Source organism: Cavia porcellus, unplaced genomic scaffold (genome assembly GCF_034190915.1).
Source record: "Cavia porcellus strain 051 isolate PalLab524CR breed Dunkin Hartley unplaced genomic scaffold, mCavPor4.1 scaffold_6, whole genome shotgun sequence".
NCBI lineage: Eukaryota > Metazoa > Chordata > Mammalia > Rodentia > Caviidae > Cavia > Cavia porcellus.
In genome coordinates, this window is record NW_026947489.1 from 104,436,927 (window position 1) to 104,454,128 (window position 17,202).

A 17,202-nucleotide genomic window follows, 5' to 3' on the forward strand; every position below is an offset into this window, starting at 1 on the left:
AGATATGGATAACAGCATGTGTGTTTAAGTGTATAGGATTGATAACCATATTTATAAGTTTTTGTCTGACAGTTGAACAGAACTGGTTGCAATCTCACTGTTTGAATCCCCACTTTATAAGCTCCACTATAGTATCTTGAATAACTATTTATAAGAAGACAATCTGTAATCATCAACTAGTGATTTCTTACTGTTTATTTTTTTCTTTGAAATTATGTATTATTTCTACCCATTTTCTGTTTTCTTTAGTCTTTCTTTAAATTAAATTAAAAAAAAAAGAAAGACACTACAGTACCCAGTGCTGATCACTGAGTGTCATGATGTGAAATCCAGCAATACTATTATTCTTTGTTCAGAATGCTTTAGTTTGTTTAATCTAAACATAAATGAAGATATGGATAACTGCATGTATGTTTAAGTGTATAGGATTGACAACCATGTTACTAAGTTTTCGTTGGACAGTTGAACAGAACTGTTTGTGGCCTCGCTGTTTGAATTCCCACTTTACATGTTCCATTTTTGTATCTTGAACAACTACTTGTAAAACGACAATAAGTAAACATCAATTAGTGATTTCTTACTGTTTATTTTTTTCTCTGAATGTATGTTTATTTCTACCTATTTTCTGTTTTGTTTAGTCTTTCTTTAAAAGACTGAACATAGAATCAGCTAGTAAGTATCCATGTGTCTCTTAGCAAGCTACACATTAAGGCTATTTTTCATTCTGGAAAAGTTTGACCAGGTTGGCCACGAATTCCTAGATTCAAGTGATCTTTCTCCCTCAATTGCCCAAGAAGCTGGAACTATAGCCGTGTACCACTATGCCCTATGTAACTATTATATTTTGTTTTTCTAACATCAAATTTGCTAAGTACTACTTGTTATAACCTAGGTAAATGAAAGCCTGGTGAGATTTCATAAACCAGTCATAGTGGTGCACACTTATAAGCCCAGCACTTGGCAGGCTGAGGCAGAAGAGACTGCCTCAAGTTCAAAAACAGCCTGGGCTCCATGTGAGTTCAAGGTCAGCATGGAATACATAGCGAGACCCTTAAGAGTTATAAAGTCTTGAGACCAAAAATGTTTTAGAATTGATAAAGGGTACAAACACATACTCTGTCTTTTTAAGACAGTGTTTCACTATGTAGCTCAAGGTGGCCTTGAGCTCACTTTGTAGCCCAGGCTCGTCTTTAACTTGCTATGATCCTCCTGCCTCAGTCTCCAGAGTCCTGGGATTACAGACATGCTGCCACCATGCCCAGCCAAACGTGTACTCTAGATGAAAAAGAAACTAGCATTAAACAAGACAGACATTATTAACTTTCAAGCAACACATTTATACTCAGAAAAACTATCACAGACTTACTTGCTGGACACCAACAGCAAATGCCTTCAGAAATACTTCAGCAAATTCATTATACTCCTTGGAAACATTGCCAGGGCTTCCATATCTAATAGAACATCAAAATGCCCATTATTTCTTTCTGAAATTTTGTACTTGTGCTTATAGAAGCAAAACCTTTGATAAACTAAACACAAATCACCATATATGGAAAAGACATACCTTTCAAAAAGCCTGGCTAATATATGTAAAGCCCACTTCTTACATTTCCACCATGGTAATTCAGGTCTATCATCTTCTTCAACTTGAAGCGTTTCCTTTAAGAAGACATTTATTTAATGATAGTAAGAGATGATACACTTTAGATGGAACTACCTGAAATGAAAATGGACTCGAAATGCACACACTTTAATGTTGAACTTTTATATTATAAAGTTAAAATTTGGGAGAGTACTGACCTTTACTTAAATCTAAGAGGCATCCTTACTGTCTTTTTTAAAGCCAGTCAAATTTAGCAGTGTGTGGGGGGGTGGTATACCAACTTTAGTGGCACTAATGTTAGTAAGTTCTGATAACCCACTGCCATCGGACCAGCCTTACTGTCTTACTACTTGGTTATAAAGGATATACTTTTTAAACCTTTATGTAAGACAATTAAAACTAAACATTTTATTTATTTATTTATTTTTGGTCTTTTTCATTTTTATCGGTACCAGGGATCGAACTCACGACTGCCTGCTTGCAAGGCAGCCGCTGAGCTAAATCCCCAGCTCCAAAACTAAACATTTTAGACAAGATCTAAATAATGAAGTCATAACCATGACAAGAATAGCTTAGTCAAAACCAGAATTGTTTACAATTTGTAAAAGCTGTAAGCGTTCACTTTAGAATCTAGTTTCAGACACATTTGTAAATGCACCAGTATATTTGTATCACTGCTCATTACCATGCTATAGATGTTAAGTTAGCACAAGTGAGAATATAAAACAATTGAAACTCAAGAACAATTGAAACTATAGCCACTTTAAAAATCACTTCACTCAAAACTGAAAGAATTAAAAGCGTCATACCACAGTGATACATACAAACTTGTGTTTACAGTGTCACAATTTGTAATAGGTAAACAGCCCAAATGCCAATCTACTGGAGAATGGGTACAGACGATGTGTATTTAAAAATACACACACACACACACAAAATGGAGTGCTATTCTGCCATAAAGAAGGGTAAGTTTGAGATATTTCTTGGTAAATGGATGTAACTTGAGATCATACTCTTAAGTGAATACTGCATTATTTCTCTTATATGATAAACTGAGACCAAACTGTATAATAGGTATTGTAAAATAGGAAGAAAATGTTCAGATGGGAAAGGAAACTTGGCAGGGATGGGGAGAAAAAAAAAAGGGAAAAATAGAAACAAGCTTTTATAAATAAGGAGGGGAGGGTTGGGAATACAGCTCAGTTGGCCTAAGCTCCTGCTTGAGGTCCTGAATTTGACTCCAAGTACACTCCTTCCCAAATAAAGCAGAAGAGGGGTTGAAAGGAGGGCAGGAAAATGAGGAAAAAAAGAATCAAGTTGTTATCATGTACAGGTACAAATTCCCTATGATGAACGTGCTCACCTAAAATGTATCAAGAAACTTAATCAATAAAAAATTGTATGATTACTTAAAAAAATACCCCCCCATACAAAAACTCTAGAAAATCATGTGAGTGCCTACCAACATGGGATACATCATAAATTGTGGAATACCTTTGTGTGGTATACTCAAATGGACACTACTCGGCACCAAAAGAAAGGAACTACCATTATACAATACCCATTATACAACATGAACAAATATTTTAACTATATATGACACAAAAAAATACATATATTAGCTAAAAATATTAAGCAAAAAAAGCTAGAAATGAAAGCTTATTTACAAACACTGTGTTGGGGACTAGATCCAGGTCTGCACACATGACAAACAAGCATTCTTAACCCTGAGGCATACCCCTGGCCCATGAACAAACATTCTCTGATGTTGATTACAGTACATGGGTGCACATGATTATATAGTCCACAGAATCATTCCCTTTAAATCTCTGTATGTTACTGAATATAAATTATACTACACAAGGCATAGAGTAGGTATGAGAACTTTTACTTTGTTTTTTTTTTTTTTTTTTTTTTTGAGACAGGGTTTTGCTATGTAGTTCAGGCTGGCCTGGAAAGCAACAATTTATTCCTGCCTCTGTCTCCTAAGTGCTGGAATTACAGGTGTGTGCCATGGCTGCTCAGAGACATATATCTTGAACTCATCCTGAGCCTAGGCTGGACCTCAACATGTCACCTCTTGCCTCAACCTCCTTATTGGAATTAAAGGTATTTGCTGTAAAGCTCAGATAAAAGTGTATTTTATACTTACTAAATGTGTAAAGAAAAATACATGCTAAACTAGTTTTCAATGGAGTTGGGAAGGACTGTTCGTTGAACTTCTAGCCTGAAAATAAAAAAAGGGGGTGGAACAGTAAGATGTGAGCTCAACATGTACCAAGCTCTGGATTCAATTCCCAGTACTAGAAAAAAATACTGAAATACAAAATCAGTAGGTCTCAACTACTCTGTAGTGTGTTCAGTGCCATCCTGAACTGTATAGTGAGACCTTGTCTCAAAAAAAAGTAAATTACACAATTTTCCTATATTTATATTTTAAATAAAATTCAGAAGAATTGAGGATTAAATATGAAAGGTGCATAATAGCATTTAAAACCTATTAACTATTCAAAAACTTTGAAAATCCACTACCCTCTTAGAAAAGCAGTATCACATAAAGAAACATGATAATTTTAAAAACTGTGATTATATATAAAGAAGTCTCATGGGCTAGGAATGTACTAAAAACCTGTCAGTTGCATCAAGTTGGTAAATTTTATGGTACGAAAGTTGCGTCTCAAGTCATAAAAAACAGTATACCAGGCGTGGTAGTGCACGCCTGTAATCAGCACTCAGGAGGACTGTTGTGAATTCAGGGCCAATCTGGTTACACAGTGGGACTCTGTCTCAACAAACAAACAACAAAACAAGACAAAAACTCAAAAAGCAGTAACTTGTAATTCAAGTTCTTCCTCTATTTATGGGCATCTAACAAATTATTAGATTGAAATTTAGCCATAAACTTTTTCTTTTTTTTTTATTAAAAAAAAATTAAAAGGAGATTTAGATAAAAGAGGACATAACAACATAATAACACAGGTCAGAACAGAACAAGTTAAGCAACATAGTATTTCACCACAAGATAACCCGACATAATAGTAGCTACCATAGTGTCTCTTTCCTTGAAATATTTGAGTATAACTTCGTATATTATAGCATCAAACACAAAATGACAGTGTAAAACCATTCAAGAGAATGAGAGTATTACAGGGTATTTAGAACCAACTAACAGAAAACGAACAATGGTTTCTATATTATCTCCTTGTCTATAAAAAATTTTGTTTGGGGCTGGGGATTTAGCTCAGCGGCATAAGCACCTGCCTTGCAAGCAGGCAGTCGTGAGTTTGATCCCCAGTATCGATAAAAAGGAAAAAGACAAAAAAGAAAAAAAAAATTTTTTTTGTTTATACTATCACATATAATAAAATCCAGTAAGATACAACATGATAAACAGAGACAGAAGAACAAAAGCTTCACGGGACTTCAAAACAAGATGATATTAAATCAGCACTAGCTATTAAATTGTCTTGTTTTCTTCAAAATAACTGTTCATATCATCACAGACAATAAAATCAAACAACCCAGAATAAAACCATTCCAATTAATGAATGAAAACATTATAAGGCTTCAAAGCAGTACAATGGGGAATCATGATTACTACATACTTTTATGTATTCTTACCATTTTTTATACTAGGGAAACTATTCGGTATTTATACATGTGAATTTGATTTATTTCACTTATGAGTATGGTCTCAAGCTGCGCCCATTTATTTATAAATATCTCAATGTGATCATTCTTTATAGCTGAGTAGTACTGCATTGTATAAAAATACCACAACTTTTTTTTATCCATTCCTCAGCTGATTGACACCATAAACTCTTAATTTAGTTAAGAACGAGAAAGTTAAACAGAATTGGAATGAAATAAACATATACACATAAGTATCAAACTAAAAATCCTTCAAAGCTTTTTATTTAGTATTTATATAAAGAAATAAAACTATATATCTAGAAAATCTAGAAAAATTTAAATCTAGAAAAATTATAGAAGCTCATAAAGTATATTATAGGAAATAATAGTCAAAAATCCTACAAAGATCATTAAATATTCAAGTTTTGTAATATAAAAGAACACACAGAAACTTACATTAGGTACATCCCTGTTCACAACAGTCTTCAAAATTTCTACCCATTCTGTCAGGTTCTGTTGATTTATCAGCTCCAGTGGTAATGTATACTAAATAAAAATCAAGAATTAGTATTTTAAATTATCATTTCCTTTTATTTTTCACAATAACCTATCAAAAGTATTTCACTCAATCCCTATTTCCACATCAGTACACTGGCCAGTTTCTTTGGCTGGATATTTATCTCAGTAAACAATGGTAGTGACCACTGACATTCCTGTCTTACTGTCAATTTTCTGGGACTGTATCTTATTTTCACCTTAAGGTATAATATTTACTATAGATTTCTTAAGAAAAAATAAAAAACTTATTTTTTAAATCAAGTTAAGGAAACTGCCATTCTGGGATTCTAACAGTTGTTTTCTTTTTATAAGAGCAGGAATGGTTATTAAACTGCTAAGAGCTTTCATCCACCATACCAAATTTTAACAAATGCTTTATCTATCATTAAAAGTCTCTCTCTTTACCTACTCTAAGAGTTAAACATAGAGCATAGTGGCCTGTAAACCCAGCATTTTAAAGACTGAGGCAGGAGGCCGGCCTAAGCTTTATATTGCGTTCAATGCCAGAGCCTCATCTATACAGCAAGACTCTGTCTCAAAAATCAAAAGCAAACAAAAAAGACTTAATCATAAAATGTATTTTTTTCATTGTTAATCCAGATATGTTCTGCTATCAATAGGCCGATAAAAATCAATATCCTGGGCTGGGGATTTAGCCCAGCAGTGTAAGCACCTGCCTGGCAAGCATGAGGTCACGAGTTCGATCCCTGGTACCAAAAAAAGGGAAAAAAAAACCCCAACAATCCATTTAGGACTTAAGGACATCTATTTTTTACAAGTGGATAGAATTGTATCTTGATGTCACGATGTGCTACTCTCAAGAAATATTTAGGAAGGTAAGTATTTCATCTTGTAACAGGGCTCAACAGAGATCAATCTAAAAATTTTGATTTTACCATTTAGGAAAAAATGTGATTATTCAAATCACAGAAGAATATACAAGAAATATCCAATAGAATATTATATTACCTTTAGATTTAGATAATAAGGGATCTTTAAAGATATGCAAAAATCCACCAAATTTAGGGGATGTTGTAAGATTTTAAAAGTAATAGCATACTATAAAGATCTTGGCCAATGACAATTCTATGGCTTTATGGTACAAAAATAATGGAATCTGAATTAAAAAGGTCAGTTTTATAAATTATAGGCCTCAACTGAGAATAGAGTGAACCGCTTCCTATTGGCTTTCTTTTATCCTGGAAAAGATTAACAACAATATATAAAAATGATAAAGGTTATACTGTGTACCAACAAAGCCTAGAGAATCAGTATATTTTTGTCAAGTTTAGGAATGGGTTTTGCTATTTATTGGAATAGCATGTGTACTTGGAATACGAGAGTAAGTCTTAGCTTTAATTATAATCAAATAACTCATTTCCAAATTTATGAATTTTATTTTCTTTTGGAGATGGTGTCTTCCTATGCTGCAAAGGCCAGTCTCAGCAATCTTTCTGCCTCAGCTTCCCAAGTGCTTGAGGCTATAGGTGTGCACCCCAACACCCAGCTAGACACATCAACTAAGGTGAAAGAGGTATAAGAAAATTTTACTAATTTTTGCTGGGCATGGTGGTACATGTGTGCTACTTGGCGCCTGAGATAGAAACATACTTGAACCAAAGTGTTCAGCACCAGTGTGGACAATAGAACAAGACCTTGTTTCAAAAAAGAAGAAAATTTTACAAATTTTATCGAACAGTTTAAATAACTTGAGATTGCCCATTTACAACTTAGGGTTATTTATGTATTTAGGGAGCTATGCTTCTTAAGACTTGTTTTATTTGGTGTTTTTTTTTCTTCTTCTTCTTTTTTGTGACAGGGTCTCAGTACCCAGTTCAGGATGACCTTAGATTCATGATGATCCTCCCACCTTAGCCTCCCAAGGGCTGGGATTACATATGTACCACCATACCTGATTTTTAATTTTAGGGGGTGGGGAGAGTGGGGGTGGGTGGGTACTGGGGTTTGAACTCCTTACCTTATACTTGCCTGGTAGGCGCTGTGCTGCTGAGCTAAACCCCTGGCCCTGGCTTTTAATTTTTAATAAGATCTTTATATACTAAATCTGTTTTTTAAAAAATTACCTGAACAAGAGCATAGAAGATCTTGAATATCTGTTTCTGGATGAGAACAGATTGATCAGACTGATCCGAAAGAAGCTGGATAAAACGATCCTTTAGAACTGGCAGAAAATGTTGCATTGCTGCTACCAAAGGACTCCGCTCCTCTGGTTTCTTATACCTATGGGCAGGAATATAAACTAATTCTGTAAGAATTTATTTCTACATTTATATACCCATAAAAACTATCTGTTCACACAAATGTAAGTACTTTCTAATCAATTTAGGGAAAATAAAAACTGCTCTGGAACAAATCCACAAAGCAACTTGAATAAAAGCTCAAATAACAAAATACCTAATTTTTTATTGAACACTTATTATGATGTCAATAATGTTCAAGATTCTTACCAGTACTTTTACATACAGTTGAAGAAGTTGTGTCACTGATGCATGTATGAACCTTACACAGTGAAAAGATTGTTTTGGCCTCTTAACCACTTAACTATGCAATCTTTTGCTTTTTTGAGATAGAATCTTGCTATGTATTTCAGGCTGGCCATGAATTCACTGTGTACCCAGGCTGACCTCTAACTTGCAGCAATCCTCCTGCCTTAGCCTCAGGTCCTTATTACAACACACACTACCACACATCCAAACCAAGCAGTCTTTAACTGTGAATATCGACACAAATACAGAAGTATAATAATCTGGCCTTTAAGCAGTAGCAGAAGCTGAATAAATAAAATCAATTATACATTATCGTCTTTAATCTACGTAACAAAAGCATTATTGCAGATATGGCATTTATGAAAGTATTTTATCTCTAAAAGCATTATAAACTGGCATGGTGGTGCACACCTGAAATCTCAGTACTTGGGAGGCTAACGCCGGAGAAGCACCACAAGTTCAAGCCAACCTAGACTACCTAGTAGGTTCGAGGCCAGCCTAAACTACAGAGAGACCTTGTCTCATGAACAAACAAATTAACAAAAATAATAGCATTATAAACCAGAAGTTCTAATGTAACCCACCTGGCCAAAAACAAAACAACAAAAAACATTACAATAACAGTCTGTTTACAATCTTCATTTACCCTATTTAAGATCAATAGTCACATATTTTACAGTATGCTGCTATAGAAAATTTCAACAGATATGTTACCAGTATGTATTATATGAACCTTATTATCTTTCTAAGATCCAAAAAATTCTAAATTCTGTTTATTCTAAGCATGGATAAAGAACTGACCTGGGGTATTTCTATTAGTGAAAGGTTTGTTGATTTAAAAAATCAAATTTATAAGTTCCAAATATAGAAACTAACTTCCAGCTTTCATTATAAGAGGTTAAAAGGCAGACTAATCATAAACACAGGTTTCTGGTCATAGAAATTATGTTTTTCCTGTCGTGAGTTCGATTCCCAGTACCATGCCCCCCAAAATCAGTGTTAACAGTCACAACTTGTTTTTCGAAACATTACTTAGAGCTTGTGAGGCAGTCGCTTGTGTTGCTGAGCTACATCGCTGGCTTGCTAAGTACATTTTAAAAAGATACAGGGTAGATTCTCTTAGAATTCTTTTTTTCCTGCTGGGGTGAGGTGGGAACCAACATAAATTGCTAGTAATAAAAAAATACTAAAGATCACAAATTCACATACCACAACATCTCAGTCCTTTCTCTAAAAAAAATAAATAGGGATAAGAATATAGCTCAGGGCAAAAGCCCTGGATTCTCAATCCTCTAGAAAGCAGAGGTGAATAGGGGTGGAATGGGGCAAAGGATGGTAGAGACAGACACTGGGCTAGGGAAGTGGCTCAGTGGGAGATCATTTTACTCAGAATACACAAAACCGTAGATTTGATCATTAGGACCAAAAAGCAAAAATTTTCACACTAATAGTGATTGATAAGGCTATTAGCACAATCGACCAACAAATCACCTAAAGAAATAACTAACACACATTTTTAAGGGATTCCTATACCTTTAAGTCAACAGAACAATAGGAATTTATATAACTTTAGTATCAACAAAATTCTCTTGAACAGGGCTGGAGATTTAGCTCAGTGGGCCTAAGTGCCTGCCTAGTTAGCATGAAGCCCTGAGTTCAATCCCTAGTACCAAAAAAGAAAAAGAAAAAAACATTCCCTTTAACAATAAAGGTCAGAATTATATTATGTAGCTCTTTGTACTACTATCAAGAGGGTTTCAACATTGACTGTTAAGAATTCCTTCTGGCGGGGCTGGGGATTTAGCTCAGCAGCATAAGTGCCTGCCTTGCAAGCAGGCAGTCGTGAGTTTGATCCCTGGTACCGATAAAAAAGAAAAAGACAAAAAAATGTAAAAAGAAAAATTCCGATTCTTCCGGGAGAACATGGCGGACAGATAGCAGCAGCTATGGAGGCTCTCTGAAAGAACCAGCTTGGAATTCAGGAATGGTGCGGAGTAAGGAGTCGTGAGCAGGTGGAGATATGCCCTGCTGACCCAAGAACGAACTGGGCTGAGAGAAACCAATTTGGAGTGCAATCCTGGTGCTATAACAGGAACAGAAAAGCCTCAGTGTGGAAGCTGGAGCCCGCGCCATTGGAAGCCGCAATTTGGGTTTCCTGCTGCGCGGTGGCTGCGTCTACATCGGCCCGGCAGGGAGAGAGATTCGCTCTGAGAACGGGAATCGGCGAACGGAGTTGCGGTGAGGTGAGTGAGAGAAACTGACACTCTTCCCACGGTTTGGGAGACTCCAACAGAGGACATTCTGGGACTGGGCAGACTTGCGGGAGCGGGGTGCTGCGGCGACTTCAGCCACGTACCCCCCTCTCAAGCCGGATTGGTGAGAAGTGCCTAGCCTACGTGACGCTGCTGGCTGAGACCCACTGGGCTAGCACAACCCAGATCCCAGAGCCTGAGGGTGACCTGGAGGGCCCGGCCCTGCATAGGCGGCCTGATCTGCAACTTCCTGGTGTGCTGCAGTGGGCGGGAATCCCTAGCCAGCGCAATTCAATCAGACTGTGGCTGACAGGGAAGGAAGCTGGGCCTCCTATATACACTTGCATATATAAGGAACAAAGAATATGGGACGAGGGAGCAACAACAAGAAAGGCCCTTTGGCCCCCAATCCTGAGAAACAGGCAATAGCGGACACCGCACCAATAGACATAAAGCGCCATCTAGAGGCCGCATAGATCAGTTCAGGAATGAAGTTATTAATGACCTGAAGCTAGAAATAAGCAGAATAGTTAGAGAAATGCTAAGCACCACCCAAGAAAAAACAGATGGTGGAATGGAAGATCAGAAAAAGAGGGGAGAATTGTTTGATGGAGAAAATAGAGAAAGCATAGAATATGTGAAGCAGGTTCAAAGAGACTACCAGGAAACTAAAAACTCTATCGAAAACTGGCATAACAGCTTGAAAGAAACTAAGGACAGACTATCTGAACTGGAGGGCAGATTAGTAATATGGGAGAATGAAATTAAAAACTTCTTAAAAGTAACAAAGAAACAAACAGCAATAATACAAAGACAAGAAGATGATAAGAGGATCCATAACTTAAGAATTAAGAACATAAAAGAAGAAGTAGGGACCAAACAAATGAACTACAAAAGCTACTCACAGAAATAATCCAGGAGAATTTTCCTAATTTAGCAAAAGGTAAAGATACTCAGTTGTATGAAGCATACAGGACCCCAGCCACCTACAACCCAAACAGAGCAACACCCAGACATATAATAATTAAAATTCCAGAAATTCAATACAAGAACAGAATATTAAAAGCTGTCAGAGACAAGAAACAGATCACTTACAAGGGAACACCCATCAGAATTACAGCAGATTTCTCTGCACAAACCATCAAATCACGAAGAGCGTGGGGGGAAATAATTCAAGCTTTGAAAGATAATAATCTCCAGCCAAGATTGATATATCCTGCACAACTATCCCTGGAAATTGATGGAAAAACAAGGTGCTTCCAGGATAAAGAGGAACTAGGGGAATATGCAACCACCAATTCAACTCTACAGAGAATACGATAGGATATTCTAAAAAAGAAAAATACAAAGAATCCAGAAATAGTGGCAGAGAGGCCACAATGAATGGAGCAGAAAACAAAATGAAGAAGACAAACTGACAACTAATGACAGAAAAAGAGCTCAACAGGAATGAGGCAGAGAAGATTGAATGATAGGAACAGCTATTTTGGAGAAAATGACGTCTTAATAGGTAATACTGATTTAGTATCATCTTGTTTTGAAGTTTCATCAAGCTTTTGTTCTTCTGTCTCCATTGGTCTAAACAGGTTGTATCTTATTGGATTTTATTATGTATGATAGTATACGCAAAAACTTTTAAAGATAAGGAGATTATACAGAAACCTTTGTTCATTTTCTGTTGGTTGATTCTAAATACCCTGTAATGCTGTCATTCTCTTAAATGGTTTTACATTGTTTTGATATATTTGATGCTACAGTATACGAAGTTATACTCAAAGATTTCAAGTAAAGAGACAATATGGTAACTACTTTTATGTCAGGATTATCTTGTGGTGAAACACTATTCTGCTTAAATGGTTATGTTTTGATCTGCGCTGTTTTGCTGTTATGCCCTCTTTTATCTCAATCTCCACTTCTTTATATACTTTTTTATTTTTATCCTTTTAATTAAGGGAAAAATAAATAAAAAATAGCAGGATATATTATAGTAACCCACTGTGACTTTCCATTATCTTGATTTAAAGCCCTCTACTACTCTCACCATCTTGTTTTTGACTGATGTCCCCCTATTCTGTTTTGCTTGATGGTACCAGGTTCGAAAGTTTAAGCAACAGCTGTGAAGATAGTGAGATTCATTATAACGCCCATTCTCATTGACTATTATCTACTTTTGAAGACCTATAATGTCTCCAATGTTTTGGTTTTGTCAGTTTTATTCTTTAGTGTTTTGTTCAATTTTATTATAACTGATGATATAGGCAATTCTATTAGAGATAGCGGGAAGCATTATGGTAACCATTGTTGATCACCTTGTATTATGCTTTTACATTATCTATTGTGTCCACCCTTTTGATTTGATTGACTCTGTTCTGTTATGTCACATTTGGTTCTACTCCCTTCCAAAAAAGTAATAAGAACTGTGGGAGCAACAAAACCCAAAATGGGTAATTGTCATTGTACAAAAGAGAGGAAAAGAAAGTGCTCTAAATGATATAACTGCATGTATATATAAGTGTATAAGATACATAATGATATCACTGAGTTTTGTTGGATCATTGAACAGAACTGTTTGCAGTCTCACTGTTGGAATGTCCACTTTACAAGCTTTAATTTTGTGACTTGAACAATTATTTCTAAGATGACAATATGTAATCCATTAACTAGTTATTTCCTACTATTTATTTTTTTCTGTAAATCTGTATAACTTGTACCCTTTCTCTGCTTTTTTTTTTCTCCTTAAATAAAATTTTAAAAAAAATTCCTTCTGCCTCCCCTCAATACATTCAATAGACAGGGATTGAATAGTAATAATCTAATGTGTAAATAATTTATACAACCAAACATACTACTAGTCCACAGCCTTGAAAATTTCTGAAAGCATGAAGTGATACTAAACTACCCCCAAACTCCAACAGTTTCCTAGTATCTAAAAGATCACATGGAGATTTCTCATTGTTATTCAAAGGCCTCTTTACAATGGTCTCAATGAACTAGTCCAAACTATTATCCACAACCTGTCATTAGAAAATATGCATATCACCGATTTCCTTATTACCCACCTGTTCTTTGTTTATACTATTCAGTATGGCATAATAAATAACATAGTCCCCTCTTCAAATATTTTTCCTGTGTCCCTTCAAGAGACAAGCATTTATTTCTTGATGGTTTATTCTTTAAAGGCCACCAAATTTCAATTTCTTCATCAATTTGCTTAAAACTGCTTCAGTCCACACGGATCCCTTGTGAATCCCTTGTTCTCCACAACCAAACGTTGACTAAAAACTAACTGGAATCCAGTAGTGTAGGGAGTAAAAACTAACTGGAATCCAGTAGTGTAGGGAGCAATCTCCTATGTCTCCCACTTACAAAATTCCTCTCCTGTTTAATTATAGAACAGGACAGACTTGAACTTCCTCAGTGACACTACAGCTTAGTGTCAGTCTCTCTGATTTCTTCAGTCACTCACTTACCAGAACTACAACAACTGGCACTCTGACAGAGGATGGAGCAAAGCTGGAACATTCCTTAGCAGGAAGATGGGTAGCTGGTGGGAACACAAAAAAACACCAGTACCAATGCGGTAAATGATTTGTTTCTCTCCTGCTAAGAACAGCAGCAGTAGTTCATCAGCTACTTTGAAATGGGATCCAAAAAGGGTAAGAGGGCTCACAATGGCATTTGTGTAGCTGTTAGAACTAGAACTAAAGTCACCACCACAATATGAAGTCTTCCTCAGGAAGGCTGAGAGAGGAGAATCCAAAGTTCAAATCCTGCCTTCGTAACTTGTCAAGACTCAGTTTCAAAATAAAAAATAAAAAGGCCTGGGAATGTAGCTTAGTAGTACAGGGCCCCTGGATTTGACCCATAATACCATACTCAAAAAGTCTTCATGCCTTCCTCATAATTTTCTCTTACCAAGGCTTTGAAATACCTTACCACTTTCATTACTGGCACCACACACTTAAAGGAAAATCTCTTTAACTTACGGCTTAGTGCTACACCACAAATTCAAGAGTTCAATTTTTCCTGATCCCTAAACCCATGTCTAAAATGATCCCTTGGCGTAATCTCTTATGGATACTAACTACTTACATAAACTATAATCTGCTCAAACATGCAACGAATGAAATATGAGAACATGAATCCATCACAATGCATTGAATCAATATACGCAATTCAACATTAAGAATTAGATACTGGCAAGCAGGCGGTTGTGAGTTCGATCCCTGGTACCGATAAAAAATAAAAAATAAAATTAAAAAAAAAGAGGGAGAAGAATTAGATACTGGTTCATAAATTTAACAAGAACCCAAAATAAGCTAAAAATTGACAGAAACAACAAAGAGCTCTAATGCTCAATGTACACTGATCACCCTTCACCATTTTTTAAACTTAAAAAAGCTCACCTGAAGCCTTATCAGCACCTACTGAGGAATATATCTTTACAAATAACTTAATTTGTGAATAGGTAAAGACAGAAATAGTGTATAAGTGAAAATCAATACAGAAAACTGTAGAATCTAGAATGGTATCAATGTGAAAAAGAGTATTACTCCAAAAGCAAAATAAATAAAATCAAGACACCAGTCTCATTATCTATGCTAAATGTAATTTTATATGTTCAAATTGGCTTAAGTATTAAACTTTTCCTACTTCTCAAAGTACCAAAGGAACTGAGAGACACTTACTCATAATTTTTCACAAGCTGATAAAGACAAAGGAGAATTCCTAGCCAACAAGCACTGTTGTCAGACTGGAGATAAAAGCCAATCTTGTCCACAATGGCAGTCCAACGGCTTGGATAATCATGCTTGATGATGTGATGAATACATGTAGTAAGCTGCACCCTGAAAGTCAAAACTGAATAGTAAGCAGGAAGAAATACAGCATCAGGGATGGAGATACAGCTCAGTGGCCCAATGCCTGCTTAGCAAGCACAAGGCCTTGAGTAGGATTTCTGGTATGAGAAAAGCCCTTTAAAAAAGGAAAACATGGGGCCAGGGATTTAGCTCAGTGGCACAAGAGCCTGCCTGACAAGCGTGAGGTGGAGTTTGAACCTCCGTACCACAAACAAAGAAACAAACAAAAAAAAAAACCAAACCACACAGTACCACCTACACAAATTTTGCTAACACATACTGGAAAATGGGCTGACTAGAGAAAAATCTGACTTTAAGTAATCTAGATGTATATAATCCAGATGTATATAAAATGCAGATAATCGAACAAGAGTCATTCAGCAACCTTTCTTATTGATCTGAAAGAATCTAGCTAGGCATGGTGGCATTATGCCTGTAATCCCAGTACTCTGGTGAGGCTGATGCCAGAGGATGGCAAGTTTGACCCTAGCCCAAGTAACTTAGCAAGGACTGTCACAAAATTTTTAAAAAAGCTAGGAATGTAGTCCCTCAGTTCCTTCTCCAGTATCACCAAAATAAAAATAATAAATAAATAAATAAATAAATCTCAAAAAAATACATTACAAATGTGGGGTTGTTTTTATATTTTATCCTCAAAATGAACAAATTTCATTTAAGAACATCAACTAAACTTATTTTTAAAATCTTGCAAAATCCTGTAAATATAATAGTGTTCAAGGCTAAGGAGGAGGGTAGCCCAGTGGTAGATTTCTTCTTGCTTAGCATGTGTGAAGTCCTGGATTTTTATCTCCAGTGCCTCAACAAACCAAAATGAACTTGCAAATATAACTATACAATATAAAGTATATGACAGCATTCCCTAGACTGGTGATGAACCTATGGCACATGTGCTACAATAGGCTGTTTATATCACTGAAAGCTCTCAAAGATTCACCATTACTGCCTGAGTCGTCTTTACTTTTTATCTAATCACAGTGTTTCACAATTATATGAAGTTTGTTTCTGGTTTTACAAATACAAAATTCAAATCTAGTAAGAAAATGAATCAAAAACACAGTTTTCTTTAACTACATTTGTTGGGTTAGCTTTCTGCTACAAAAATGACAGGCTTGTGTACTAAGGAAAGACAAAAAAATACAAAGATGGAAACATCTGAAAATTACCTTTAACAATGAATAAGCTTTAAAAATCTACATTACCTGATGAGTTCAGGAGAGTGGATAATAGCTTCTACAATATTTTCTCGAATGCAATGTCGATCTTCCTCTGGTATAGTGTAAGGAGATATATCCCCTGGTGCCGTTTCCCGATCAGGCCAATACTGTGTTATCATATTTTTCAAATAGATAACACCTAAAATATAATCAGTTTTACAAAGGATTTACTGTGAAAGCACTGTGATTATCCCAAGTGTTCAGATCAACTGTTTCTTTCAGATTCCTATTTCTAAGCCTTTGTTTTATACAAAATACTACACTCAATTATTTCAAGTTAGACAAAACATGAATTTAACACTCAGTTATGGCAATCACCCACAAAATCACTAAACACATAACCTAAGAGAACTCTCCACTTTGTTTGCTTGCTTGTTTCTTTAAGGCAGAGTTTTACTATGCAATTCAGGCTGGGCTTGAATTGGCCATTTTCCTGCCTCAGTCTTCCAAGTCCTGGGATCACTGATGTACACCACTCTATCCAGCCTCACGCTTCTTACAGGAAAACTAAATTAACTTTATAAAAATTTTATTTTATTTTTGGACTTCTTGAGA

At 35.8% G+C, this 17,202-nt stretch overlaps 1 protein-coding gene across 1 annotated transcript in view; it reads right to left on the minus strand.

Annotated features, from left to right (window-relative positions):
• The window catches only part of Ipo7 (importin 7), a 59,449-nt gene that overhangs the window by 26,079 nt on the left and 16,168 nt on the right, over nt 1-17,202 (minus strand). Inside the window, exons 3-8 of the mRNA XM_003465690.5 lie at nt 16,633-16,786; nt 15,242-15,400; nt 7,879-8,035; nt 5,693-5,782; nt 1,565-1,659; nt 1,367-1,451 (exon numbers count right to left, since the gene is read on the minus strand). Coding sequence (XP_003465738.1) covers nt 1,367-1,451; nt 1,565-1,659; nt 5,693-5,782; nt 7,879-8,035; nt 15,242-15,400; nt 16,633-16,786 — 740 coding nt within the window. The remainder of the gene's footprint in view (nt 1-1,366; nt 1,452-1,564; nt 1,660-5,692; nt 5,783-7,878; nt 8,036-15,241; nt 15,401-16,632; nt 16,787-17,202) is intronic.